Source organism: Ascaphus truei, chromosome 13 (genome assembly GCF_040206685.1).
Source record: "Ascaphus truei isolate aAscTru1 chromosome 13, aAscTru1.hap1, whole genome shotgun sequence".
NCBI lineage: Eukaryota > Metazoa > Chordata > Amphibia > Anura > Ascaphidae > Ascaphus > Ascaphus truei.
Window position 1 is genome coordinate 16,529,476 of NC_134495.1, and position 27,275 is coordinate 16,556,750.

At 45.0% G+C, this 27,275-nt stretch overlaps 1 protein-coding gene across 4 annotated transcripts in view; it reads right to left on the bottom strand.

Annotated features, from left to right (window-relative positions):
- Positions 1 to 1,398: 1,398 nt before the first annotated feature.
- The window catches only part of TMEM132C (transmembrane protein 132C), a 225,421-nt gene continuing 199,544 nt past the window's right edge, over positions 1,399 to 27,275 (bottom strand). For all 4 annotated transcript variants that reach the window (XM_075568706.1, XM_075568704.1, XM_075568705.1 and 1 more), the window contains one exon: positions 1,399 to 5,348. In XM_075568706.1, the coding sequence (XP_075424821.1) occupies positions 4,173 to 5,348 (1,176 nt within the window). In that variant the 3' untranslated portion in view covers positions 1,399 to 4,172. The remainder of the gene's footprint in view (positions 5,349 to 27,275) is intronic.

The window sequence follows — 27,275 nt, forward strand, 5'->3', positions numbered from 1 at the left end:
ATAAATTCAAACAATATCTGAAATAACCATAAAACGCATTAGCTAACATAATACAACATTAACTACAAATGAACATCAATCGCAAACATTTTATTACCATTAAGCAGGAAAAAAACAAACAATGACATCCACATAAGAAAATGAAATTAAAAAAACCAACAGCAATACCAAGCCAGAAATACCCCCAAATATTGTCATAATAATGTATTAATCTGTACCCTAAAGTGGTACAAATTAATATATTATCAGTCAATGTGCCTCCCCCCAAAAATCAAAAAACACATCCAATGAAAAAACCTGTTAAAAAAAACATTTACAAACATTCAATATATTACTTACCATTAGAAGTGGTGGCCCTCCGACTCCCGGGGAAACAGGAAGCTCACATACCTTGAAGGCCTCCAACAGCATCCGATGCCATCCACCATGAAGATCCGGATCAGGTACCCAAATCTTCTTTTTTCTTTCTTTAATCACCTTCTTCTATCTTCATCTGTCACCATTTCTTGATCTTCTTTATCTTCTATCTTCATCTGTCAATCCAAAAAACCCCATGGTAAACCCCAACCGATGTTGTCTCGTTGTCTTCTTGGGCTCAAATGAGGCGTCACGGCCTTAAATAGGGCTTGTGATGTCACATTTAGCCTCAAAATGGTTAACAGCCACCTGATTGGCTGTTAAAACCATGTTCCGACTTTAATTTTTTTTTTACATGATGTCACTTAAAGAGAAAGATGCCAGCCAATCAGAATTTGCCTTTAAGATGACTTCACTAAATCCAAGATGGCCTGCGTCACATGGTAATTCAGCTAATCAGAGTGTGGAATTGGTTCCCACGATGTGATTGGCTGAAATACCATGTGATGCTGGCTTCGTCACGTCATCTTAAAGGCAAATGAAGCACTGCCATTCTGATAGGCTGGCATCATTCCCTTTAAGTGACATCATGTAAAAAAAAAAAAAATTAAGTCGGAACATGCTTTAACAGCCAATCAGGTGGCTGTTAACCATTTTGAGGCTAAATGTGACGTCACAAGCCCTATTTAAGGCAGTGACGCCTCATTTGAGCCCAAGAAGACGTTGAGACAACATCGGTTGGGATTTACCATGGGGTTTTTTGGATTGACAGATGAAGATAGAAGAAGGTGATTAAAGAAACAAAAAAGAAGATTTGGGTACCTGATCCGGATCTTCATGGCGGATTGCATAGGATGCTGTTGGAGGCCTTCAAGGTACGTGAGCTTCCTGTTACCCCGGGAGTCGGAGGGCTACTGCTTCTAATGGTAAGTAATATATTGAATGTTTGTAAATGTCTCTTTTTACAGGTTTCTTCATTGGATGTGTTTTTTGGGGGAGGCACATTGACTGATAATATATTAATCTGTATCACTTTAGGGTACAGATTAATACATTATTATGACAATATTTGGGGGGCATTTGTGGCTTGGTATTGCTGTTGGGTTTTTTAATGTCAGTTTCTTATGTGGATGTGATTGTTTGTTTTTTTCCTGCTTAATGGTAATAAAATGTTTGCGATTGGTGTTCGTTTGTAGTTAATGTTGTATTATGTTAGCTAATGCGTTTTATGGTTATTTCAGATATTGTTTGAATTTATTTCTTTGTATTTTAATGTTTAAATTCATTAATGTTGTAGTAATTAATTGGTTTGATTGGTTAGTGTTATTATTCATTTTGAGTTCGTTTCGTAATTAATTGGTTTGGTTAATGGTTTAATTAATTAATTGTTGATGTTGTTACTGCTTGTATTCATTGGATTAGCTGGCTACTGTATTTATTTACTTTATTTAGGTATGCTAATGCAGTGTTTAATAATGGGCAAATAATCTATTATCCATATCTGGATAATAGTTATTTTGCACATTATTGTACGGTATGTGTTAGGGGGGTGTATTTAGTTAGAAATAATGTTTAGTATTTTTGTAGGCACAACATTGGTACCGCAGGCCCGCGGGTACCCAGGGACTCCCGCGGAGACCCCGGGACAGCCGCAGGGTCAGCCGGGGACACCCGCCGGCCTGTTGTATGGGTGTTGCGCATGCAAAAATGTAAAGCAAGACATTTTTCAAAAGTCCAGCTATTTTTGCGTCTACCTTGAGCTGACGTGTTCTGTTGAACGCAACTTTCGCGTTCGCTAAGGTTACGTAGCTTAGTGCATCCCGCTTAAGGGCAGAATTTAACACAAACAGGGTAACGAACGAGCAAAGTTGGACTTGGAAAAACTTCCTGAAAAAAGTCAGTTTTAGAGCGCAAAGTGCCTGTTTGCGTGGCTTAGTGCATCGTGCTCAGCGCAACATCACGTTCTAAGAGCACTTTGCGCTGTAAAAACGACTTATCGGAGCTTAGTGCATGACCGCCTGTGTCTCAACTTAAATGTATAAAGGTATTTTGCTCCAATTTTGAAGTGTGCGCATCAGCTTTTAAATTTGGAGACGTTACATAATGCACATATTATAATAGGCTATATCAAATTCTGCATCTCTATGCACTTTTACATTTTTTTCATGATTCAAAAACTCCAGTAGGTCCGAGGTGGCTATACTGTACAATCTGTATAAAATGTGCCAAACTAGAATTGTACAGGACTTCTTAATACACACAGCTGGATGCAGAAAATATTGCAGTGAGTCAAAGCAAACTTCATTGTGTTAATACATCATCCCGCAGGGGCTCCATTGCTTCTCTAAAGAGTGCAGACCCCCTTCTTTGATGTAGATACATCCCATTCAGAAGTGGGATCTTGTTTATTTGAGAAGACACACTATTTTCCATATCACTTTAAATAACACCCCCAGCACTGGAATGTGCATTATATAGTGATAGAATATAAACATCAAATACATAATGATCCACTTACAGTATGTCCTGTAGCCCCTGTATGGGTAAACATGGAAAACTGAACATTTCTGCAACATTCAAAGATCTAAAGGGAGAGTGTTTAGTCACTTACATGTTAGTATATCTGTTAAATATATTTGTTTGTAAGAAACGGACCCTGGACTTTTGTCTACATAAAGTATCATATTTAATGGTACTGGTATCTCACATTTTCCCTACTAAAAGAAAATGCTAACTACCTATGCTGGCTTTATGAACCCATACTGATTGAGGTCTACATTTAAACCCAGGTCTCCAGAGAATTAAGGAGATTCAGCATAAAAGCTCCCTGATAATCAGAAAGTAGCAAAGATCAATGAGAGGGAAGAGGCACCTTGTCTGGTTTTGTAACTACTGTGTATCCAAAAATGAATGCAGAAAACAGCCTCTACCTCTTAATTACCAGACCCGGTTAGCAAAGCGTTACAGACCCCTCTGGATTTCACCTGGTTATGGATGTGGCATTCCCGTTACTCATACTGGTTATGTTGCTGAGCAAATGATGGGTGAATCATGCAGTTCCTATGCTTGCTCTCTTGGCACCTTGTATTTTCGGCTGGATTTTGGAAAGGTTGTTTTTTCGGGACCTGTCCATCACGAGTTTTTCATGGAAAATGAACTCCTTAGAAAGCACTTCGATTTTTTCCCCCTCTAATAAACCTACTACAGTTAGCACGTATTTTGCCCCTGTTTTGCAATTGGCAGTCTGTGAAAAACTATGCAGCAAATTTACAGAGGCCTTTCTTTTATCAGTGTAAGCCTTAAGCCTTAAAATGTAACTCCTGGCTGCCCTTCAAAATACTAGATGGGAACACAGTCTCTCTGCCATGGATTTTGCACATCTACTCTATGTAGATAAGTGGAAATAACTTTATTGGCTGAATTTTTGTAAACTAATTATTTTACATCCTGTCCCTTAATTACCTTTTTATTAGAAATATAAAATGATTTTTGTTTGTCTTTTTTTTTTGTCTTTTTTTTTTTCCTAACAAACCTTTTTTGGTAACTCCTTTGTACGATTTTCACACACATTTTTATTCTCACTCCATACATCTTCACATACAATCACCGACTCACTCCCTTCAGTCCTTTACATTCAGCTAATTTTTCTAAACTCTGGACTGCCGACTGATCAAAGAAACGATGCACAATTTGGCATTTGTATACTCTTGATCAGATTTGAGCTGGAGAATCCCAGTGGTTTTCCATCGTTTCAACATGACCTAGAAAACTGAAGGCATCAAAGTTGCGGTTAAACCATCGGAACCCCAAAAGAGTTATATTTTTTCTTTGTACTTCTGCATATAGTTTCTGAGTTCCTTGGACTCTGCCAGGTCCATGTCCTGACATACCCATTTAATATCGTCCTCATTACCTGCCAGTAGGGAGTTGACAGTTGGACAGCCATCATCAGCTGGAATAGTGGTAAATGTAGTGAATTTTACCCGCTTCCTCTTTGATGTTGGGGAATGTAAAGGTTCAATTTTTTGATCCTTCAAAGGTTTTTCTGTTTGGTCGGCTGACATGTGTATCTGAGTCTGCACATTCTTCCGAGAGCTGCCATTGAAAAGATGGTTGCTCTCTTCCAAACTTGTTCCTCTGTCGATGATAGTGGTATGCTCATCCTGTTGAGGTGAAAGATCTGGTGTACTTTCCAAAAGCTCGGTCTCATTGCCAAGCCAGACCCAGTCATGGGAGTGGGTCATGCTAGCCTGTCCTTCTATTGGAATCTGCTTGTGCCTGTATTTGAGAGCAAATGTTGCACAGTTTATTAGGAAGACTAATATGGCAAGGCAGAAAACCCCTAGCAAAGCATACATTCCGATCTCTAGATCACTTAGTCCTCTAGCATGTACAAGGTCATTGTCTTCCAGTTCTCCATTGCTTTTAGGTAAGTCTACTTGAGCAGGGAAATTGGTGAAATCTATTGGAATGTTTTGTAGCTGACCATCATCAGAAAGCCTGTTCCCATCCACTCTGCTGTTCAATACTGACCTAGCAGTTGTACTGCCTTTTCGTGTGGCACTTTTATCATGCTCCAGAGAAGACCCATCGAACCTTCCATCATTACCATAGCGTTCATGGTCTGACACCTTCTGCCTACGGTCACTAGTGTGATTTTCAATTTCATCCCCACCATACTCACTGCCAACCTGTGAATTGCCATCACTTTGTCCAAACTTCACTTTGATGTGACCATGTCCAACTGCAAGGACACTTTTTCTCTTTGATTTCTGGCAAGCCTCAGAGATCATCATATCTATTTTGATCAACGGTCCTTGTCCTTCTCCTTCTGCAATCACACTGGGCCACTTTAGCAAACTGCTTTGGTGAGTGGACACAATGGATTCATCCAACGATGTAGCAGAGATCGAAAAGTCCTTGGAATCATAGATATCTAGAGGTGTTACCAAACCATCACTGAACTGTATCCATGAACTGACCACTGCTTCCTGAAAATTAAAAAATAAAGAGATATCAGAATTGAAGTAAAGGGCAACAGTCTCCTTACTTATAAGAGAAACAAGAAAGTAGGCAACTGCCTTGGATGGGAGACAGTCTGGTACCATTGCTATTACCAATTGTTCTTCCTGTACCAACCACTAATTGAATAGGGTGCTAATGAGTCTATAGTACCCCTGGAAAATGTAATGTAGGTTATTGGAGCACAAAGGATGGTTGGGATTAGTGGTTTGTGGCACAATAGGGCAAGTGGTATACATGCTTAGTATAGCTATGTGATGGAGTATACAGTATGACAAAACTTATATTGTAGTAAATTAAATGTATTGTATATTTCCACCTATTCTATTTCCACTATTATTAATAATATATTTAGCAAAGTAATAAAGCATGGCAAACACATTTGATTTACTACTATATATTGTTTTGTCCCACAAGATCTTCTTACAATATTACTATTTATAACAAAGTAATAAAGAAGCATGAGATACTATCTGTATCAATTTAACTGACCGCTGATATTGACTAATGCAAAGTTCAATCAGCAGCAGAAATATATAAAATCAGCAAAATATACCTATTCATTCATACTACAAATGGCAATAAAAAACTCTGAGGGTTATGAACTGAATCCATCACACATCGTCCATCATCCATCATTTCTGTGCTTGATTATTTCCACAGATACCCAACAAGCTCTGAGAAACCCCTACCATTACCACATAAAAAAAAAAAAAAAATATATATATATATATATATATATATATATATATAAATAAATGTAAATACAACTGTATGCTCATCTGCATGTCGTATGCAGGTCTGCAACCCCGCCTTTCCCCATTATCACCCAGCACACAGCGCTTCCACTGCAGCAAGGGATTCTGGGAAATGACATGCAAATGAGCACACAGTGCCACTTTTTGCTTCAAAAACCATTTTTAACATGGTTCCCTATAGGCTTAAGCTTGCTGCATGGTCACAGCTTTGAGCACAGCCAGGGTTAAGGTGCATACCCAGAAAACCACCCACAGACAGCTGTTTCGACCTTAATGGGTCTCATCAGTGTGGGGTTGATTAACTGGGTATGCAAAGAAGCTAAAGGATGGGCCAACCATAATACTGAGTTAAGTTATGGTGAGTAAAAAAAGTGACAAAAACCCTCCACAGCAAAGCAAATATGCAAATGTAAATACAACTGTATGCTCATCTGCATGTCTTAGGCAGGTCTGCAACCCCGCCTTTCCCCATTATCACCCAGCACACAGCACTTCCACTGCTGCAAGGGATATATATATATGTGTGTCAAAAGGAGTGCTAGTGGATGTGGCTAAATGTATACAATAAAAAACAGACAAAGCTTAAGACCCTTTGGCCAAAGGGTTAAACTAAATTACCCTTTTTTCAATAGAATATATAGGTATTGCACTGTGTATTGTTGTCGCATTCAAACTAGCTTTGGGCATCTTTGTCTGTTTTTTCTTGATTATTTCCAAACAGAGTTCTTAAAACTCTGACACCCATGCTCTGCTACGCAGAATAAGAGTACGGGGGGCCCACCTTCCATGGGTTACAACTGACCTTATTGCACTTTACCATTTTAGGCATACCTTGTGGAAAAGCTACAAAGTAACTGGCACTACCAAAGATCCTAATAACTACAGAGAACTGCGGACTACATGCACAAGGCAAACAAGATTAGCAAAAGCCCAATATTACTCTGACAATGTCCACCAAAATACATAAAATCCAGCAAACTTCTGGAAGGTCATCAACAGTGTTCGACAAACCTATACATTTGCTCGCCCCGGGCGAGTGGATTTAACCCCCGGGTGAGTAAATATTGGCCCAAGCAGCACACGTTTGGTATTAGGTGGCGAGTAGATTTTTTTGTGTGGCGAGTAGATTTTTTGGTGATTTGTCAACCACTGGTCATCAACAATATATTCCAGCCTTCTAGTCATCAACAACCACCTAATAATTAAAAAGGATGATATTACTCTGAAAAATCCCACTGACATTGCAAATGTATTCAATTAATACTTTGTGGGGTGTGCTACTGCCCTATTAGCAAAGCGCAACCCGAACTAAAAATGAAGCTCAATCTGGGAGAACCCCTCTAGCCCCACCCCCTACCAACAGTGCTCACAATTTTCAATTTGTCCCAGTATCTGAAGAGGAGATTACACAGGCACCCCTCAAATTAAAACTATGCAGCCAATGAGGACCTGACCTACTGCCACCAAAGTTCTATGACGTGGTGCCCCAGCCATTGCCAAACGGCTTGCTTCCATAATTAACTCTATTCTATCTGCAGGCCATATCCCGAAGACCTGGAAGCTGCCATAGCTGTGCCAATCTTCAAAAGTTGGGGCAAAAACACTGTCACAAACTACAGTCCAATCTCTCTTCTCCCAATACAATCCAAAGTCATGGAAAAATGTGTCCGCTTCCAACTACTATACCAAGACAAATTTCCCTAGCCAACTATAATCTGGCTTTCAACCAGAAAACTCCATGGTAACTACTTTCTAAATAGTTTGCAATGAGATAGCGTGTGGAATGGAACAGGGACAACTTACTGGTGCAAAATTACTAGATTTTGCAAAGGCTTTTGATACTGTTGGATCTTGCTAAACAAGCTTCAGTATGGGAACATGCTATTCTATATATACAAGCTTCAATATGGGAACATGCTATTCATGCTGGTTTCACGCCTACCTATTGGGTAAATCCCAATTTATGTCTAAATCCAACCCCTTAGATATCACTTGCGGTGTGCTGTAATGCTTTGTTCTGGGGTCCCTAGTCTTTCCAGTCATCATCAATGATCTACCTACAGCTTGTAAGGCAGCTTAAATGCACATGTGTGCTGATGACACCATCTTATACTGTATGCACACAGCCCTAGCCTCTCTGACCTTGAACACATACTTCAATCTGATTTTTTTGAGACTTGAAAACAAAATTTCCTAAACAAACTGTTTTTAAACACAGACAAAACTGTTACAATTATATTTGGGACTAAGGCTACATCTCTAAAGCTACCAATGACAGAGCTACAGATCAGAACCAACTCTACTACTATCCTTGCCCCTGTCCCTAGTTTTCAATATCTAGGCATATGGTTTGACTCCCATTTAACATTTGGGTTGCACACCGATACCCTGACATCCAAAACCGATACCAAACTAGGTGTATTTTATACGAATAAGTCCTCCCTAAACAAATTGGTCAGAAAGCGCAATGCACAGCTGATGCTAATGCCAATTATAGACTATGGGGACATAGTATATGGTACAGCACCCCAAACTCTCCTTAGCAATCGAGACACACTCTACAACTCAATATGCCGCTTTGTCCTCTAATTTAATTACAACACACATCATTGCGAAATGCTCAAAGAACTAGATTGGCCATCACTTGAGTCTGGCGCAAAGTTTATCTTTCCTGTCTTGCCTTCAAATACTTTCTGGGCAAGCTACCTGTCCATCTGATCATGCTCCTCAACCCTACCACCTGAGATCTGACTCCAAAAGGCTTTTCATGGTCCCAAGGTTCAACAAAGTATCCGGCCGCACCTCACAACTGGAACAATCTACCCGAGACTCTCACAGCCACCACCAGTCAAGGCCTTGTCCATAGTCAGCGCGCCACAAACAAAAGGCAGTGAGTCAATGGGGGTGGCCAGAGAGCGCGCGAGCACACTTATGCACGAAAGCGATGGCGCTGACGATTTTGCAACGGCCGTGTCAAACGCGCGTTCAGCCAATGAGGAGGAACCGCTCATCTGACATCACGTGCATGCCTCAGACACTCTTCCGACACATCACCCCAACGTGTCTCCTCCACATCCCACAGCACGGATCGCCTCTGCAGCAGGCGTGCGTGACGCCTTGCGCTCCGTTGCGCACGTGCGCCTAAAATATCCGAGGTCTAAATTCTTTCAAAACTAAAGCTGTCGCACATTTTAATCTGGTCGGTAACTCTTATATACGCATAATTTATATTATCTTTAAATGTCCATGCAATGTCTTTATATCTACTATATATTTGTGAAATCACTGTATGTCTGCGTCCCAAGGGTCAATCGCATTGGACCTTGGGCCTGTCACTCCTGCTCAGGCCATGCCCGCCCCCGCACACCTCTCATTGGCCTACGTCCAACACCAATGCCACACTGTCCCACCCCTCACTGACTCTCATTGGCCTGCGTCCAATGCCCGCCCCCGCACACCTCTCATTGGCCTGCGTCCCACCCCTCACTGACTCTCATTGGCCTGCGTCCAATGCCCGCCCCCGCACACCTCTCATTGGCCTGCGTCCCACCCCTCACTGACTCTCATTGGCCTGCTTTTCACAGCTATCAAAACCTTCACGTCTGCTACCACAGACTGCCGAATCAGGTACAGCAGTGTTTCCCAAACTGTGGAGGGCGCCGCGGCTTGGCTAGAGGGGCGCCGCGATCAGGGCCGCCAGCAGCGGGAAACAAGGGCTGCTAGCTCATTTAAAAAAAAAAAAAAAAAAAACCTCTGAGGGGAAGCAGAGGAGCGGTCACGTGACCGCTCCCATCCAATGGGGCTGCAGCCTGCCCGGCATTGCAACTGCAGAGCCACCAGACAGCACCAAGGTGTGTGTGTGTGTGTGTGTGTGTGTGTGTGTGTGTGTGTGTGTGTGTGTGTGTGTGTGTGTGTGTGTGTGTGTGTGTGTGTGTGTGTGTGTGTGTGTGTGTGTGTGTGTGTGTGTGTGTGTGTGTGTGTGTGTGTGTAAAACGGGCTGCAGGGTGTGTGTGAAAAACGGGCTGCAGGGTGTGTGTGTGAAAAACGGGCTGCAGGGTGTGTGTGTGTGTGTGTGTGTGTGTGTGTGTGTGTGTGTATATGTGTGGTGTGTGTGTGTATATGTGTGGTGTGTGTGTATATATGTATATATGTGTGTGTATGTATGTGTGGTGTGTGTATATATATATATATATATATATATATATATATATATATATATATATAATGTGTATGTGTGGTGTATATATATGTGTGGTGTGTGTGTGTGTATGTATGTATATATAGATATATATATATATATATATATATCACACATACATATATATATATATATGTGTGTGTGTGTGTATATATGTATGTGTGGTGTATATGGATGTGTGTGATGTGTGTGTGGTGTGTGCGTGTGAATATATTTATCAAAGTTGCACAATGTTAATAAGTAATTTATTCTCACATGTCTTTTTTTTTTTTCATTTTTAAATATTATATAATGTACACACACACACACACACACACACACACACACTGACAGCTACCAAGTGACAAACACACACACACACACACACACACACTGACAGCTACCAAGTGACAAACACACACAGTGATACCCGCCTACCAAGCGCGCTTGCTGTCTCCTCTGCCAGGCAGTGCTGATTACAGATGCAGGGGCTTTGTGCATCTGTTCAGCCCGGCTCAGCGACGCTGAGAGAGGGAGGCCCGGCGCGCACGCTGGAGGAGCAGCACCGGGAGACTGAGAGAGAGAGTGATGTCAGAGAGAGAGAGAGAGTGAGGTCAGAGAGAGAGAGAGTGAGGTCAGAGAGAGAGAGAGAGTGAGGTCAGAGAGAGAGAGAGAGAGGTCAGAGAGAGAGAGTGAGGTCAGAGAGAGAGAGAGAGTGAGGTCAGAGAGAGAGAGAGTGAGGTCAGAGAGAGAGTGAGGTCAGAGAGAGAGTGAGGTCAGAGAGAGAGAGTGAGGTCAGAGAGAGAGAGTGAGGTCAGAGAGAGAGTGAGGTCAGAGAGAGAGAGAGAGGGAGGTCAGAGAGAGTGTGAGGTCAGAGAGAGAGAGAGAGGTCTGAGAGAGAGAGAGAGTGAGAGAGTGAGAGAGAGAGTGAGGTCAGAGAGAGAGAGAGTGAGGTCAGAGAGAGAGTGAGGTCAGAGAGAGTGAGGTCAGAGAGAGAGAATGAGGTCAGAGAGAGTGAGAGTGTGTGAGGGAGACACCAACTGCGCACTGCAACTGTTAGGTATGTATATACACCTTTGTTTTTACTTTGGGCGCCGCGTAAAAATCCTGATCGCCTTGGGGAGCCTTGAAAAAATTCTGATTGCCTTGGGGAGCCTTGAACCGAAAAAGTTTGGGAACCACTGAGGTACAGAATCTACACACAACGCACAAACACAGCACACACACACATTCACACAACACCAAACACTGCAGACTGCCTCTTCAAACCCCCCCTCCCCTCCACGCCACACATCTCCCTCCCGCAACCGGACCGCGAGGCCGCGGCCTCCACTCACACACCATGGCAACGATGTCCCTCCCCCTATCCCGCTACCTCACACAGTGTAGCTCCCGCGAACCGCACAGCACGCCACATCTCCTGCACCTCACACAGCTCCCTACCGCAACCGGACCGCGAGGCCCCCTACCCCGCTACACCATGCCACCAATGTCCCTCCCCCTATCCCGCTACCTCACACAGTGTAGCTCCCGCTGACCGCACAGCACGCCTCACATCTCCTGCACCTCACACATCTCCCTCCGCAACCGGACCGCGAGGCCCCCTACCCCGCTACACCATGCCACCAATGTCCCTCCCCCTATCCCGCTACCTCACACAGTGTAGCTCCCGCTGAACGCACAGCACGCCTCACATCTCCTGCACCTCACACATCTCCCTCCGCAACCGGACCGCGAGGCCCCCTACCCCGCTACACCATGCCACCAATGTCCCTCCCCCTATCCCGCTACCTCACACAGTGTAGCTCCCGCGGACCGCACAGCACGCCTCACATCTCCTGCACCTCACACATCTCCCTCCGCAACCGGACCGCGAGGCCCCCTACCCCGCTACACCGCTACACCATGCCACCAATGTCCCTCCCCCTATCCTGCTACCTCACACAGTGTAGCTCCCGCGGACCGCACAGCACGCCTCACATCTCCTGCACCTCACACATCTCCCTACCGCAACCGGACCGCGAGGCCCCCTACCCCGCTACACCATGCCACCAATGTCCCTCCCCCTATCCCGCTACCTCACACAGTGTAGCTCCCGCGGAGCGCACAGCACGCCTCACATCTCCTGCACCTCACACATCTCCTTCCGCAACCGGACCGCGAGGCCCCCTACCCCGCTACACCATGCCACCAATGTCCCTCCCCCTATCCCGCTACCTCACACAGTGTAGCTCCCGCGGACCGCACAGCACGCCTCACATCTCCTGCACCTCACACATCTCCCTCCGCAACCGGACCGCGAGGCCCCCTACCCCGCTACACCATGCCACCAATGTCCCTATCCCGCTACCTCACACAGTGTAGCTCCCGCGAACCGCACAGCACGCCTCATCTCCTGCACCTCACACAGCTCCCTACCGCAACCAGACCGCGAGGCCCCCTACCCCGCTACACCATGCCACCAATGTCCCTCCCCCTATCCCGCTAGCTCACACAGTGTAGCTCCCGCGAACCGCACAGCACGCCTCACATCTCCTGCACCTCACACATCTCCCTACCGCAACCGGACCGCGAGGCCCCCTACCCCGCTACACCATGCCACCAATGTCCCTCGCCCTATCCCGCTACCTCACACAGTGTAGCTCCCGCGGACCGCACAGCACGCCTCACATCTCCTGCACCTCACACATCTCCCTACCGCAACCGGACCGCGAGGCCGCGGCCTACACTCACACACCATGGCAACGATGTCCCTCCCCCTATCCCGCTACCTCACACAGTGTAGCTCCCGCGGACCGCACAGCACGCCTCATCTCCTGCACCTCACACAGCTCCCTACCGCAACCGGACCGCGAGGCCACGGCCTACACTCACACACCATGCCACCAATGTTCCTCCCCCTATCCCGCTACCTCACACAGTGTATGACAACACCTACCACTGGAAATCAGATGTTCGTTGAAATAAAATATGTTTTCCTAACTATTTTACTGTCTGTATAATGTACACAACACTCACCCACACAAAACCCCCTCATACACACACACACACACACGCAAACATCCTGTCATTCTATGCCACACACTACACTCAAAAACATGCCATTTTTAACATGTGTATGACCAACAACACGCACTCACACACGTCACACACACAACATGCCTCATACACACACACACGCCATCACACACCAGCAACACACACACATGCTCTCACACACACCACACACCATGCCACCGATGTCACTCCCGCTATCCCGCTACCTCACACACTCTACCTCCCGCGGAACAACCAGCACGCCTGACATCTCCTGCACCTCACACATCTCCCTCCGCAACCGGACCGCGGCGCCGCGGACTACAGTCAAACAGCATGCCACCAATGTCACTCCCGCTACCTCACACACTGTATGACAACACCTACCACTGAAACTCAGCTGTTCCTTACAATAAAATATGTTTTCCTAACAATTTCACTGTCTGTATAATTTATTCTAAAACACTTCTCACACCACCACTCACACACAACACTCACCCACACAAAACCCCCTCATACACACACACACACACACACACACGCAAACATCCTGTTATTCTATGCCACACATAACAACAAATCACACCTCACCTTCACCCTCATAATACACACACTACACTCAAAAACATGCAATTTACAACATGTCTATGACCAACAACACGCACTCACACACGTCACACACACAACATGCGTCATACACACACACATGCCATCACACACGCCACATACACACATGCTCTCACACACACCACACACCATCACACAAAACACACACACAAATACACAAACACATGCACACACACACGCACTCAGCAACGCCACACGCCCTCAACCACGCAAAACACGTACTCACACACACACACCAACGTCCTCTGCTGATACAACACATAAAACAACACTTCAACATAACCTTAACTACCACACACAACACAACCACCACTAAACAAACACACACACCCAACCCACTGTTCCAATTACCTACCCTTCACCATACACACTACACTGAATACAATGCACATTTACACGTCTCACCACCCACTCCCATTGCACATCAACATCCCACCACACACAAACATATACAACAACACAACACCTCCGCTACTAACACACCTAGCACAATAAATCACCTCTTCCTTTCAATAACATATTTTACACAAAACATTACTATTTACACATCTGTCTAATTTATTGCACACAAACACTCAACTAACCAACACTGACACACACACTCACACACCACACACTCACTATCACATCACACACTCACTCATCCACACACACACCCCACACAATCAACAATCACACACAATAATTACATACACACACTATTCTGCCACACACACAGCCAACATTAACACAAAACAAAAACACACACAACATTTCAACACCTACACAAACGCACACCAAACACAAATAAATACCCCTCACCTCACACAGTGTAGCTCCCGCGAACCACACAGCACGCCTCACATCTCCTGCACCTCACACATCTCCCTACCGCAACCGGACCGCGAGGCCCCCTACCCCGCTACACCATGCCACCAATGTCCCTCCCCCTATCCCACTACCTCACATGAGTGAAGATATACTTCACAAAGCACAGAGACACAACCCATCACTCAATGTTACCTTTTCACCTGACATTTTCAACGAGGTACTCATATTGTTAGAAGATACATGTCTCTCTATCAATAACAAAACACTACTTCAATTAGGTCTAGAAGCTCCCCAACGTCATCATCACGATGTACTCAATACAGACCTTATGCGAGAGAAACAATACAATATTTCCATACTACAAGAATATGTTGCCACAAGAAAACCAATGTTAATTCCACAACAACTTAACACCTATGACAACATCATGCAGCACATAAACAACGAACAAGGTGCAATCCTGTTTCTTGATGCTCCAGGTGGAACAGGCAAAACATTTCTCATAAATTTACTTCATTCAGAAATAAGAATGCACAATCATGTTGCACTTGCACTTGCATCATCTGGCATTGCAGCCACTCTTATGGATGGAGGAAGAACTGTGCACTCAGCTCTTAAATTACCACTAAACATTGCTCATGAAGAAAACCCAACATGTAATATTACCAAGACATCTGGCCAAGCCCGTGTTCTTCAAATTTGCAAACTTATTGTTTGGGATGAGTGTACCATGGCGCATAAAAAAGCACTTCAAGCCCTTAATAGAACCTTGCAAGACTTGCGTAACAATAAACAAATAATGGGTGGTGCTGTCATTCTTTTCGCTGGTGATTTCAGACAAACACTTCCAGTCATACCACGATCCACACCAGCAGACGAACTTCATGCATGCCTTAAATCCTCTATTTTATGGCGACATGTCAAACATTTTCCATTAACAACCAATATGCGAGTCCAACTTCTCGGCCACTCAAATGAACAACTTTTTGCACACACACTTCTTCAAATAGGTGAAGGCACTTTACCTACTGACTTAACATCAGGTGAAATTGCTTTTCCCACACATTTTTGTCACATGATGACATCACTTGAAGATCTCATACATCACGTCTATCCAAATCTCTTACACAATTACACAAACCACCAGTGGCTCTGTGAAAGAGCCATCCTTGCTGCCAAAAATACTTCTGTCAATGACATCAATCATCAAATTCAAGACATTATTCCAAACACAATTACTCAATACAACTCAATCGATACAGTTGTGGATTGCGATGAAGCCGTTAACTATCCACCTGAATTCCTACACTCCCTCGAACCATCAGGGATGCCACCACATCATCTTCGCCTCAAAGTTGGAGCACCCATCATGCTACTTCGCAACCTACACACACCTAACCTTTGTAATGGAACCAGACTGTGCATAAAAACATTGATGCCCAACCTAATTGAAGCTACTATCTTAACTGGCAACGCCAAAGGCCAAGATGTCTTCATCCCCCGCATTCCACTCATTCCTACAGACATGCCTTTTACTTTCAAACGGCTACAGTTCCCCATCAAACTAGCTTTTGCTATCACCATTAACAAAGCACAAGGACAATCTATAAAGTGCACTGGTATCAACTTAGAATCACCATGTTTCTCCCACGCCCAGTTATATGTTGCGTGCTCTAGAGTTGGATCCCCCCAACAATTGTACATCTTTGCTCCACCTGGAACTACCAAAAATGTCGTTTACAAACAAGCATTACAATGAACATTGACTTTCCTCAATTTCCATGAACTCTACATATTGCCATAAGAAATTACAAAAAAATGAAAGACACTCAATACACTACTGTCATCTTTTATTACTACATTATTTTACAACACACACTTTAACATTACATCAAATACACTCCTCTCAACAATGGACATTCACATCTTTCAAGAAGCATTTCCAACAATAATATTTTCAAAAATAACTACCGTAACAACTAACATACACTTCAAACATTTGCCCTCATATACATGTGCTTTCTACTACTGTTGATTTACAAACACAATTCTAACTAATATTACATAACATTGGCATCACATTACAACTTTCACATACAACATTTACACATACTTATTCACACTTCACATCCCGGGCAACGCCGGGTTTCTCAGCTAGTCTTATTATATATTGTGAAAGCACTGTATGCTTGTCTGCATCTCCTGTGTCCCTAGGGCCGCCTGCCCCCGCAACTCTCATGGGCCTGAGGCAGAGTGACGACACACACACACACACACACACACACACACACACACACACACACACACACACACGCGGCTCTCCCCTCACCCGACGCCCCCCCCCCCCCCGCGCTGCCCCCACCCACACACACAGAGCACTGAGCGGCTCTACCCCCCCCCCTGGCTCACCCCACCCACACACACAGAGCACTGAGCGGGTCTCCACCCCCCCTGGCACTCCCCCCCCCCCCCCCCACACACACACACACAAAGCACTGAGCGGCTCTCCCCCCCCCGGCGCTCCCCCCCCCCGGCGCTCCCCCCCACACACACAGAGCACTGAGCGGCTCTCCCCCCCCCTGGCTCACCCCCCCCCCCCAGCTCACCCCCCCCGGCTCACCCCCCCCACCCACACACACAGAGCACTGAGCGGCTCCGCCCCCCTGGTGCCCCCCCCGGCGCTCCCCCCCCCCACACACAGAGCACGCGGCTCTCCCCTCACACAGGCCGCTCCCCGTCCCAGAGGCCTCTCCTCCAGCTGTCTCCGCCTCTCCTCTGGCTGTCTCCGCCTCTCCCCGCGAGAGGCACAGCACCTCCTCACCGGAGCGTCTCAGCCTCTCCGCGGAGGAGGCTGAGGTGGAGGAGGACGGCGGCCGGTACCCGTAGGAAGAGGAGCGCGGCCATGTGCAAGGTGAGTAAATGCAGGGGAATGGGTTATTTAACATGTCCCTGACTCCCCCTGCCCTTTGCCCCCCTGCCCTTTGCCCCCCCTGCCCTTTGCCCCCCTGCCCTCCCTCCCCCTGCCCTTTGGCCGTCCCCCGCCCCTCCCTGCCCTTTGTCCCCCCTGCCCCTCCCTGCTCTTTGCCTTTGGCCCCCCCACCCCTCCCTGCCCTTTGGCTCCCCCCGCCCCTCCCTACCCTTTGGCCCCCCTGCCCCTCCCTGCCCTCTGGCCCCCCTGCCCCTTGCTGCCCTCTGGCCCCCCCGCCCCTCCCTGCCCTCTGGCCCCCCCGCCCCTCCTTGCGCTCTTGCCCCCCCGCCCCTCCCTGCCCTCTTGCCCCTCCCTGCCCTCTTGCCCTTCCCTGTCCTTAGCCCCCCTGCCCTTTGGCCCCCCCCGCCCCTCCCTGCCCTTTGGCCTTCCCGCCCCTCCCTGCCCTTTGCCCCCCCCCGCCCCTCCCTGCCCTTTGCCCCCCCGCCCCTCCCTGCCATTTGCCCCCCTGCCCTTTGCCCCCCCGCCCCTCCCTGCCCTTTGCCCCCCCCACCCCTCCCTGCCCTTTGCCCCCCCGCCCCTCCCTGCCCTTTGCCCCCCCGCCCCTCCCCTCCCTGCCCTTTGCCCCCCGCCCCTCTCCTCCCCTCCCTGCCCTTTGCCCCCCCCTGCCCCTCCCTGCCCTTTGCCCCCCCCCAATTTGCCCCCCCGCCCCTCCTTGCCCTTTTCCCCCCGCCCCTCCCTGCCCTTTGCCCCCCCGCCCCTTCCTGCCCTTTGCCCCCCCCCCCGCCCCTCCCTGCCCTTTGGCCCCCCGCCCCTCCCTGCCCTTTGCCCTCCCCGCCCTTCCACGCCCCTTGGCTCCCGCCCCCCGCCCTTCCACGCCCCTCCCCCCCGCCGTTCCACTCCCCTCCCCCCGCCCTTCCACTCCATGCCCCCTGCCCTTCCACGCCCGGGCAACGCCGGGTATTTCAGCTAGTATAATATATAACCCTGTTTATGTATTTGTAACCATGTATTGTCATCATAAGTCTGTGCCCAGGACATACTTGAAAATGAGAGGTAACACTCAATGTATTACTTCCTGGTAAAACATTTTCTAAATAAATACAAATATCGGAAATGTACATATTTTGTAAATAATCTCATTAATACCGAGAAGATATTTTAAAAGGTGAATAGATTGCAAATTTGAAACAATGTGTATACTCATTACATTCCCCTTGTCAGCAGGAGGAATTAAGTCTTTTTTTCAACATGATAACAAAATACAGATGGTCTTAGTTTAATTGGCTCTGCTGTATCCTCTGCAGGAAGCACCATTAAGAATGGCTATTAGGAGTGGATACATAGCACGAGGTTTGAAAGGTGAAGCCATTTGCCACCCAAGTTTCATGAAAAAGATGGAAATGTTTTATTCTCTGATTCAGATTGAACTATCTTATTGAGGGGGTTCTAATTGCATGTATACCCACACACACTGGGATCTATCTACCAAGGCCGTTTCGAAGCAAAATTGGGGCATTTTCATCCTGCAACTATGAATCAAAGCATTTAGCTTTAATTTTGTCCCACCTGTCGCAGCTATGTACCTTCTAGAGAATCAGCAGGCGTTGGGGGAGTTACATGGTTCCCAGATTATAATACTAGTGTAGCACAATCTGCGTCTCTCTGCTCCATTTTTGTTGCTTTTTATTTGCCCCCAGAAAGCCTCCCTATTTGAAGTGGCGTAAGTCTAATATTCTGCAGCAGATGTAAGATTTACACATGCCACAAATCTGCTCCCAAAAAACAGAGCAGGGCGTCTGTACACCGCTCTATTCACGTTGATACATACAGCCCATTGCCTTTGGACTCAGCCATGAGTAGTAGGTAAAAATATCATGGCATGGTGCAGGTTAAAGAGGCAATCCAAGACGGTGGATTTTTTTTTGCTAATTACATTTTTATCTAGTGTTGAAGCAGGGGGTCATTGGAGCAGAACATCGTTAATTTCAGCTCCAGGGACCCCCTGCTTCCGGAGATCCTTACCTGAGAATTAGGTGCTGGTAGCTGCTCTCCTCGGCTGCCAGGGTTCACAATATGTCCGCTGTGCAGATATTTCCTGGCCTGTGGGCCAATAGGAAGCTGTGACGTCATCGGTGCAGTTTCCTATTGGCCAATGTGATACGGGAGCTTCAAACCTGAAATCCCTGCTTGCAGAGCCGGAGCAGCTACCGGCACCAAGTTCGGAGGTAAATCTGGAACTAAGGGGTCCCCAGAGCTGAAATTAATGGTTTTCAGCTCAGGAGGCCCCCTGCTTCAAGTATATATATGTATAAGTATATGAAGAAGTCATCATCCGTGACGAAACGCGTAGGGCGTGACTAGCTTGAGACCGCCATTTGCCCACGAACATCGAGGCCAGCTGCTGCCAGAGACTCTATCCTTGGTGTGTATCAGACGGCTCCAACACAACCTAACCATAGAGGACCTGGAGGACCTTTGCTGTCTAGAGGGTCCCTTCCTAGCCGAACACTGCATGTGAGCTTCCGCTTCCGGTTCACCGGTTCACCGGCTACACGAGGGGAGTCACGTGATGACGCCAGCACTTGGAGCTACACAGAGAGGATTGAGCCGACGGCACATGAGAGCCAATCTCATACACGCTATTTTATTGCTTTATCCTTGTGAGTGGGCATTTGATAGATTTTATGTTCCTTGAAATACAATTTTTATTATGTTAATGCACTAGGTGTGCGCCTGTTTTTTCTTTTCTTTTTTTCATATATATATATATATAAAATTATAAATATATCTATATAAAATTATTTAAAAAAAATATTTGCCGTCTTGTATTGCTCCATTAATATAACAAAAAAGACAGGCTCTGTTTTTCTCATAATAACTTAATGTGTGTTTCAACATGCTATGCTCTTTTCGACAAGGGACCTGTGATGCCTTGGTGAAGGGGTTAATTAAACTACAACTCGGCAACTGCAAATATTGCCAATGGGTTTCCCAATTCCACGACGGGAATGTACAGTGCAATGCTGTTATTCTACTGTCAGTAAGATTTTGCAAGTCATCTTGGTAAATGGAAACGCTGTTATTAAGCTTTCGGGAACATTTTACGAGTCTTTGAAAGGGGAAAATGCATTGATGCACCATAAGAAGTTACCTACAGGTCAGATGTCCTGTTAACGTAGCATCGTTCATGAACTTGCTGGTAAACGTTATAATCTCCACTAATAGGGTTTCCACATTTAAAGGTGGCCTAGGAACACATTTCCAAGAAGTCTACCTCACACATTCCCTGATATTTTCCCACCTCCTGAACTTCTCTCCACCGTAATCATCAAAAGGTGAGCATCTCCGCTTGAAGAATCGTGCAGAGTAGCTGCAGAAACTCAAGCACACCAACCTCTCCCCCAAGCTTTCGGTTTTCACTCTCACCCACTTTGCTTTGGATTGTAAGCTCCTTGTAGCAAAGTCCTCTCTCAGCAAAATGTTGTTTTTATCTTTTTATTTAATCTGATGCTGTTATTTAATGGTTTACACGATTTCACATCCTTTGCACCGTGTTGCGGTATCAAAGTAGCAAAGCTCAATGCCACTTCTATACTACTTCCGATATCCAGATGGGAACACGCCAACGGAACATGCAAACTGGTCATGTGAGCACATGCGCATACCCACTGCAGTCATATTTTTGCTCATTAGAAGATATTCCATGTATTGGAGGGACCTGGGGTGGACGGACACATTACTATGGACATATATACCCAGCCCACCTCACCATAACCCTCGATTATACTTTGCAATGAGCTTTTCTGAATGGTTCATCTATGAAGATTATGGGTCAATATGGTCACTTTAGAACGAAGAAAACATTCCTACATATGTTTATATGATATGATTTAGACAAGCCAATACATTGCAAGTGCTGATTACTGTATCTACAAGCAAGGAAAGGTTTTCTGATGCACTGATATTCCTGGGATTCATTTCCTTACACAACACGCACTCTGCAGGGGGCATTTTACATTTAAGGGTGGGCACTTTCACTCGCGCTTTGCTTTTGAACATGATTTGGGTTCTGAAAATGTTTGGTGTTTATTGGTTTTTTATCAAAACCCAAATTTTAGGGAAATAAATAAATAAAAACGGGCAGGAAAATGCTTACGTATAAAATCATATCAACCAAAATTACACGGCAAGAAAATAGTAAATAATAATAATAAAAGAATAATAAGAATGCTATAGGATAATAACACAGTAATTCTCTGTCTCTTTCCCCACTACAAACATGGAAGTTACAGAATTACAGATTGTGGCAGCACGCGGTTCAAGACGAACCAGCTTCTAAATTATAATGAAGGATTTTACATTGCCTTGACAAGTATCTAATAAAGGTAACTGCTTGAAGAAAAGACCAAGGCAAACATACTATTTCCAATGACGGTAACATGGGAAGTAGCAGTTTATGCGTGGTAATTAACAAACACAAGCATCTGTCACCCCTGTCTTGTAGTGACCAGGCCCAGAGCAGGCATTTTCTTTTGCAGATAAGGAGTCACCAATCCATCTTTATCTGTTGATAGTAATTGGAGGACCTTGTCAGGAATCGGAGGGGATTTATTGATGTGGTTCCTGGGATTTGCAGAAACAGCTCTTTGAAGGACACAACACTAAATCATTACAACTTTTTTTTTCTTCTTTTTTTCTCGTCATTCACAATTTTTAATCCCTTGGGAAATTCAGTCTGTTCTTCAAGGGATTGCCGCACTTCACATGCGATGTATGTACAGGTATACTCTATGTACATATTTATTTTTATTTTTACAGTGCTCACAAGGTAAGCAACACTTTGGAATTATTAGAGACATTACAGTACAACTAGAACACAGAGAATAATATTTATTTATAAAAATGTTTTACCTGGATACATTGCAAGTTTCCTCTCATTTTCAAGTATGTCCTGGGCACAGAGTTATGATGACAGATACAGCTCAACCCTGTTATAACGCGATCCGTTACAACGCGATCCGTTACAACGCGAATCCGCTTATAACGCGATGTAAGGGTGGCTCCCAATTGTCGTATTTATGAATACTTTACAACACTATTATTGGTGCCTTCAATACTTTATTGTACAATGCATACAATTGTACATTATTTCTAACGCGATCCGCTTATAACGCGATGTGATTCTTTGGACCCCAAGCACAGCGTTATAAGGGGGTTGAGCTGTATATGGTTACATGAAATGAACAGGGTTATACATTATATTTAAAGACATTGCATGAATAGTTAGAGATAATATATGTTATTTATTTATAAACTATTTTACCAGGAAGTAATACATTGAGAGTTACCGCTCGTTTTCAAGTATGTCCTGGGCTGTATGTAACATTTACAATGTTTGACAGCTTTAATATTGAAAGAACAGACCGGTGGCGGCTTACAGAGTCTCCGATAGACTCTTCCAGTTGTGAGGTCCACGGTAAGAGAAGGAGGAGCGGTCGGATACTTTGTTGGACCTTGGGATCGAGAACAGTCTTTTGGAGTCAGATCTCAGGTGATAAATGCTGCGTGTGGTAGGGGTGAGGAGCTTGTATATAATACCGATAGGATACGGGCATCGAGACATAAATGTAACATTGGGTGAAACGGTGGTGCAGCATGAGAGAAGGGTTGGAGGCGGGAGGGAGCTATAGAGACATGGGGGGTAGAGAGAAGACAGGCCTGAGTGGCATAGCGAGAAATTAGAGGAGTAATCCAAGAAAAGTCCTACATGTGTATTTTTTAAAATAAATCAGTTGTGTAGTATTAGATAAATAAATTCAACTCCTAATGCCAGTTTTAATTATTTTTCATATACTTTACTGAGAATCTTTTGATTTCTATAGAAGGTTTTAAACAGTTTCCCTGCAGTCCAAGATTTTTGCAACACTTTCCTGTTTGTGATCATTTGTTGCCAATATTTCTAGCAGTTTGAGCTGCAAACTGTAGCAATAGATAATGTTACTGAAGTAATGTAAGAATACATTGTAGCTGCTGAGTTACACTCACTGAAGGATTGATTGAAACTGAAAGGCAGCCATTTAGTGAACCCTGGGACACATGATTTTGCTGATCGATCACAGGAGAACGAATCGATCGGCAGTTTCGGTCATTCATTTTCAATTAAGGTAATCAAAGGCTGCATATTTTAAAATAAAATAAATATTACATTTTTTTTTAAACCGCTTGATTGCCTCTTTAAAGCTGATATGAAAAGAGAGACAACGGAACATTGAAGGAGAGAAGAAGAATTTTGTAGAGGATGCAGAATGCATTATGGAGCCAGAAGATCGTTTTCAAGACGAAAGAGGCAGAGGCTGTTTAATGGGAGAGTGAGGTTACAGTCGAAGCAGCATTGTGAATAGGTTGAAGGGTGGAAAGCTGCGAGGTCAGTGAGGCGAAAGTTGCAGTAGTCCAGATGGGAGAGAGTCAGGGCATGCATTAAACATTTTAGCAGTAAAGAAACAGAGAAAAAGTTGTATTTTAGCAATGTTACAGAGAAAGATGCGAAGAAGAGAAGAGTCACCTGTGACACAGAAACAACAGGTGATAGTAAAGGGAACAATGAGGCTTGAATTAGGTGGTATTATGGAATTAAAGTGTATCTATTGCCAAGTGCCATATCTTGACCGATCATGAGCCCATAACACAAGCATTACAGAATATATAATATTACCTACATTTTAAAAAAAAATCCAAAGGTGTATTAACCCAATTTTGCTGCTAGACATGCTATCAACGCATTGCTAAGCAATGGGAAGGGGTTTAGTTATGAAACACACATTAATAATTTTCAAGAAGCTGTTACACTGATTTAATTGCAGCTACAGTAAAAACAATGTTCACCAGTTCTCTGGCACGTTATATTTTATCTATAATTAGGGATTCTGGATTTCAGCATTTATTTTTAAACATTTAAATTTGGTGTTTATCAGTGCCCCTTTTTTAATCTCCATACTTCCCCCATATTTTTGCCTCCTACCTGTTTCTGGGCTGCCACAAGAGGTGGATCTCAATAGGAAATGATGGAATACCTGTATTTACATTTATTTGAGATAATTAATCGGTTATAACCTAAAACCAGAATCCTTGTCTATGATCTTAGAATGGCTACAAAGTAACGAAACTTCAAAACACATCAAATGTACTGACACTAGTGACTCAACAATTGCCATTTGCAATGAATTATGCAACGACTCTACTAACACAATCTCACTGTCCACCTACATAATTGACAAGCCACAAGCGTACTGCAAAACAAACAAAACAATAAGGCACTTTGATCGGAGGAACTGATTTGCGGTACATTTTGTGTGCAAAGATTGAAATGAGAGTTTGCCAATGTGAAGTGTTGGAAACCAATTCCTCTCGATGAATATTGGGAGGGAAATGTGCACAAAAAGGCATTAAAAAAAAAAAAAAGTAATTCTGGTTAAATGAAAAATCAGAATAGTTTCTGAAAAAGAGCTAATAAAGAAGACAGAATATTTCCGTGTCGCTGACGTTTCCTCTAACACGGAAGCTTAAATGCTCATATGGAGCAGTAACATTGTAGTAATTAGTGTTGAGCAGACAACGTGAGAGCTGAATGCTTGAAGTACACACATTTCTTTACTCTATACCAGGGGTGGCCAACTCCAGTCCTCAAGGGCCGCCACCAGGCCAGGTTGTTGGGATATCCCTGCTTCAGCACAGGTGGCTCAATCAGTGACACAGTCGTTGACTGGGCCACAGATTGAGCCACCTGTGCTGAAGCAGGGATATCCTGAAAACCTGACTTGTTGGTAGCCCTTGAGGACTGGAGTTGGCCAGCCCTGCTCTACACCATTGGTGAGCAACAGGTGGTGTGGGGGTTTGCTGCAGCCCACAGGGGATTCACCTGTGATCCCTAATTGCCAGCTGCCCCAGCAGCCTGCTCTCTCCCTCTTCCCAGTGCAGCGATGTGTATTGTATCTTCTCCCCTCTTTTTCAGCTTCTTCAGGACCTATTCTAGTAGCTTCGATGACTTTGATGCCATCTCGAATGATGTGGCATGTTCCCGTCGAACAGTAACTTGTGTTATCACGGTATTCAGAAAGAATCTGAAACCATCTCAAACTGTGAGGCAGGAAAATGCCAATACCATATGGCGAAGCAGCAATGTGATCACCGATTTTTTCAAGGTTCTCCCCCCGCGATCTTCTCGCAATCTGAGTTGCACAGGGAGAGCCGCCTCTCCCTGCACAGCCCTCACAGGCAATCACAGTGTTTTTATTTTAATTTGAATACTAGTGTACGGGAGCAGGGGTTGTCCGGAGCAGAACCGCATTAATTTCAGGTCCGGGGGACCCCTTCCTTCCCGAGATACGGGACCCGGTATGGGGTGCCGGTATCTCCTATGTGTTTAAATGTCCCTGTCACATGACGCGGGACATTTAAACATTGCATGGGGATACCGGCACCCCATAACGTTAGCCGCTAAGATAAAGAAGCTGCCTGTAAATGTATTTTTTATTGCATAGGATAGAAGCCGGGAGTCTCCGCAGCTGACATTAATGTGTATCAGCTCTGGAGACTCCCGGTTTCAATCCGATGCAGGAAAAATGCATTTTTCCCCCCTAAGCCCCACTCTCAGATCTCATCTCACCACCCTAGGGATGGCGAGATGAAATCTTTGATATACTCGCTATTTCAGAGCTCCGATTATCTCATTGGAGCTACTAGAACAGACGAATTTGATCAAAATGGCACTATTTTGATTTTTGCTGCTCCCCCTCGATGTGTTTGAGCAGGAGTGAGAAGTCTCGAAAAAATGCCTTCCACGTACAATTTGGCCAACTTGTCGAGGTTTTCTGAATAGCTACCTAACAAAATTTTGAGCAGTTATCAAAGCTACAAGAATAGGCCCCTTAATGACAGTACTGTATGTTGATACTGTATCACACCTCTCCTCTCCTGTGTTAACCACGATTTCCCTATGTAAGTAGAGGCGTGGGAAAGTATTCACTAGCATGCTGGCGTTAAGCAGCTGACCAGAGCGGGGAGAAGCACGGGCCCACAACTGCAACGCCCATGCTACCTTCTGTGTATAAATGTGTTGGTCTCGAAGGTTAAAGGGCCTTGAACTATATCAGGTTGCCAACCCACTGATTTACACAATACAAACAAATGCAGATAAAAAAAGAGAACGTACTATATGTGTTACCATTGCCTTCTATAGAGCAGCGGTATTTCTTGGGTCAAGCATTAATAAATCTCCATTAATGGGTGCAATACTATCTGCTACATCTGTCCCTAAAAGACCCGAGCAGAGGACTGAGGTCCATTGTTGTAGAATTTGTGGTATAGGAAGTGTAGAAGAAGAATCCTATTCATTTGAACTCTCCTCCAGCATTTGAACACTGCTTCACCCCCTACTGAAGAGGGCCCCCGGGGGCTGGACTGGACTTGTCATCTGTAGCGTTGTATATAGATTAGGATGACAGATATGAGGTGTCACTGACTGACATGCAACTTCCAAACTTTGCAAAGCTAATTAAGAAAT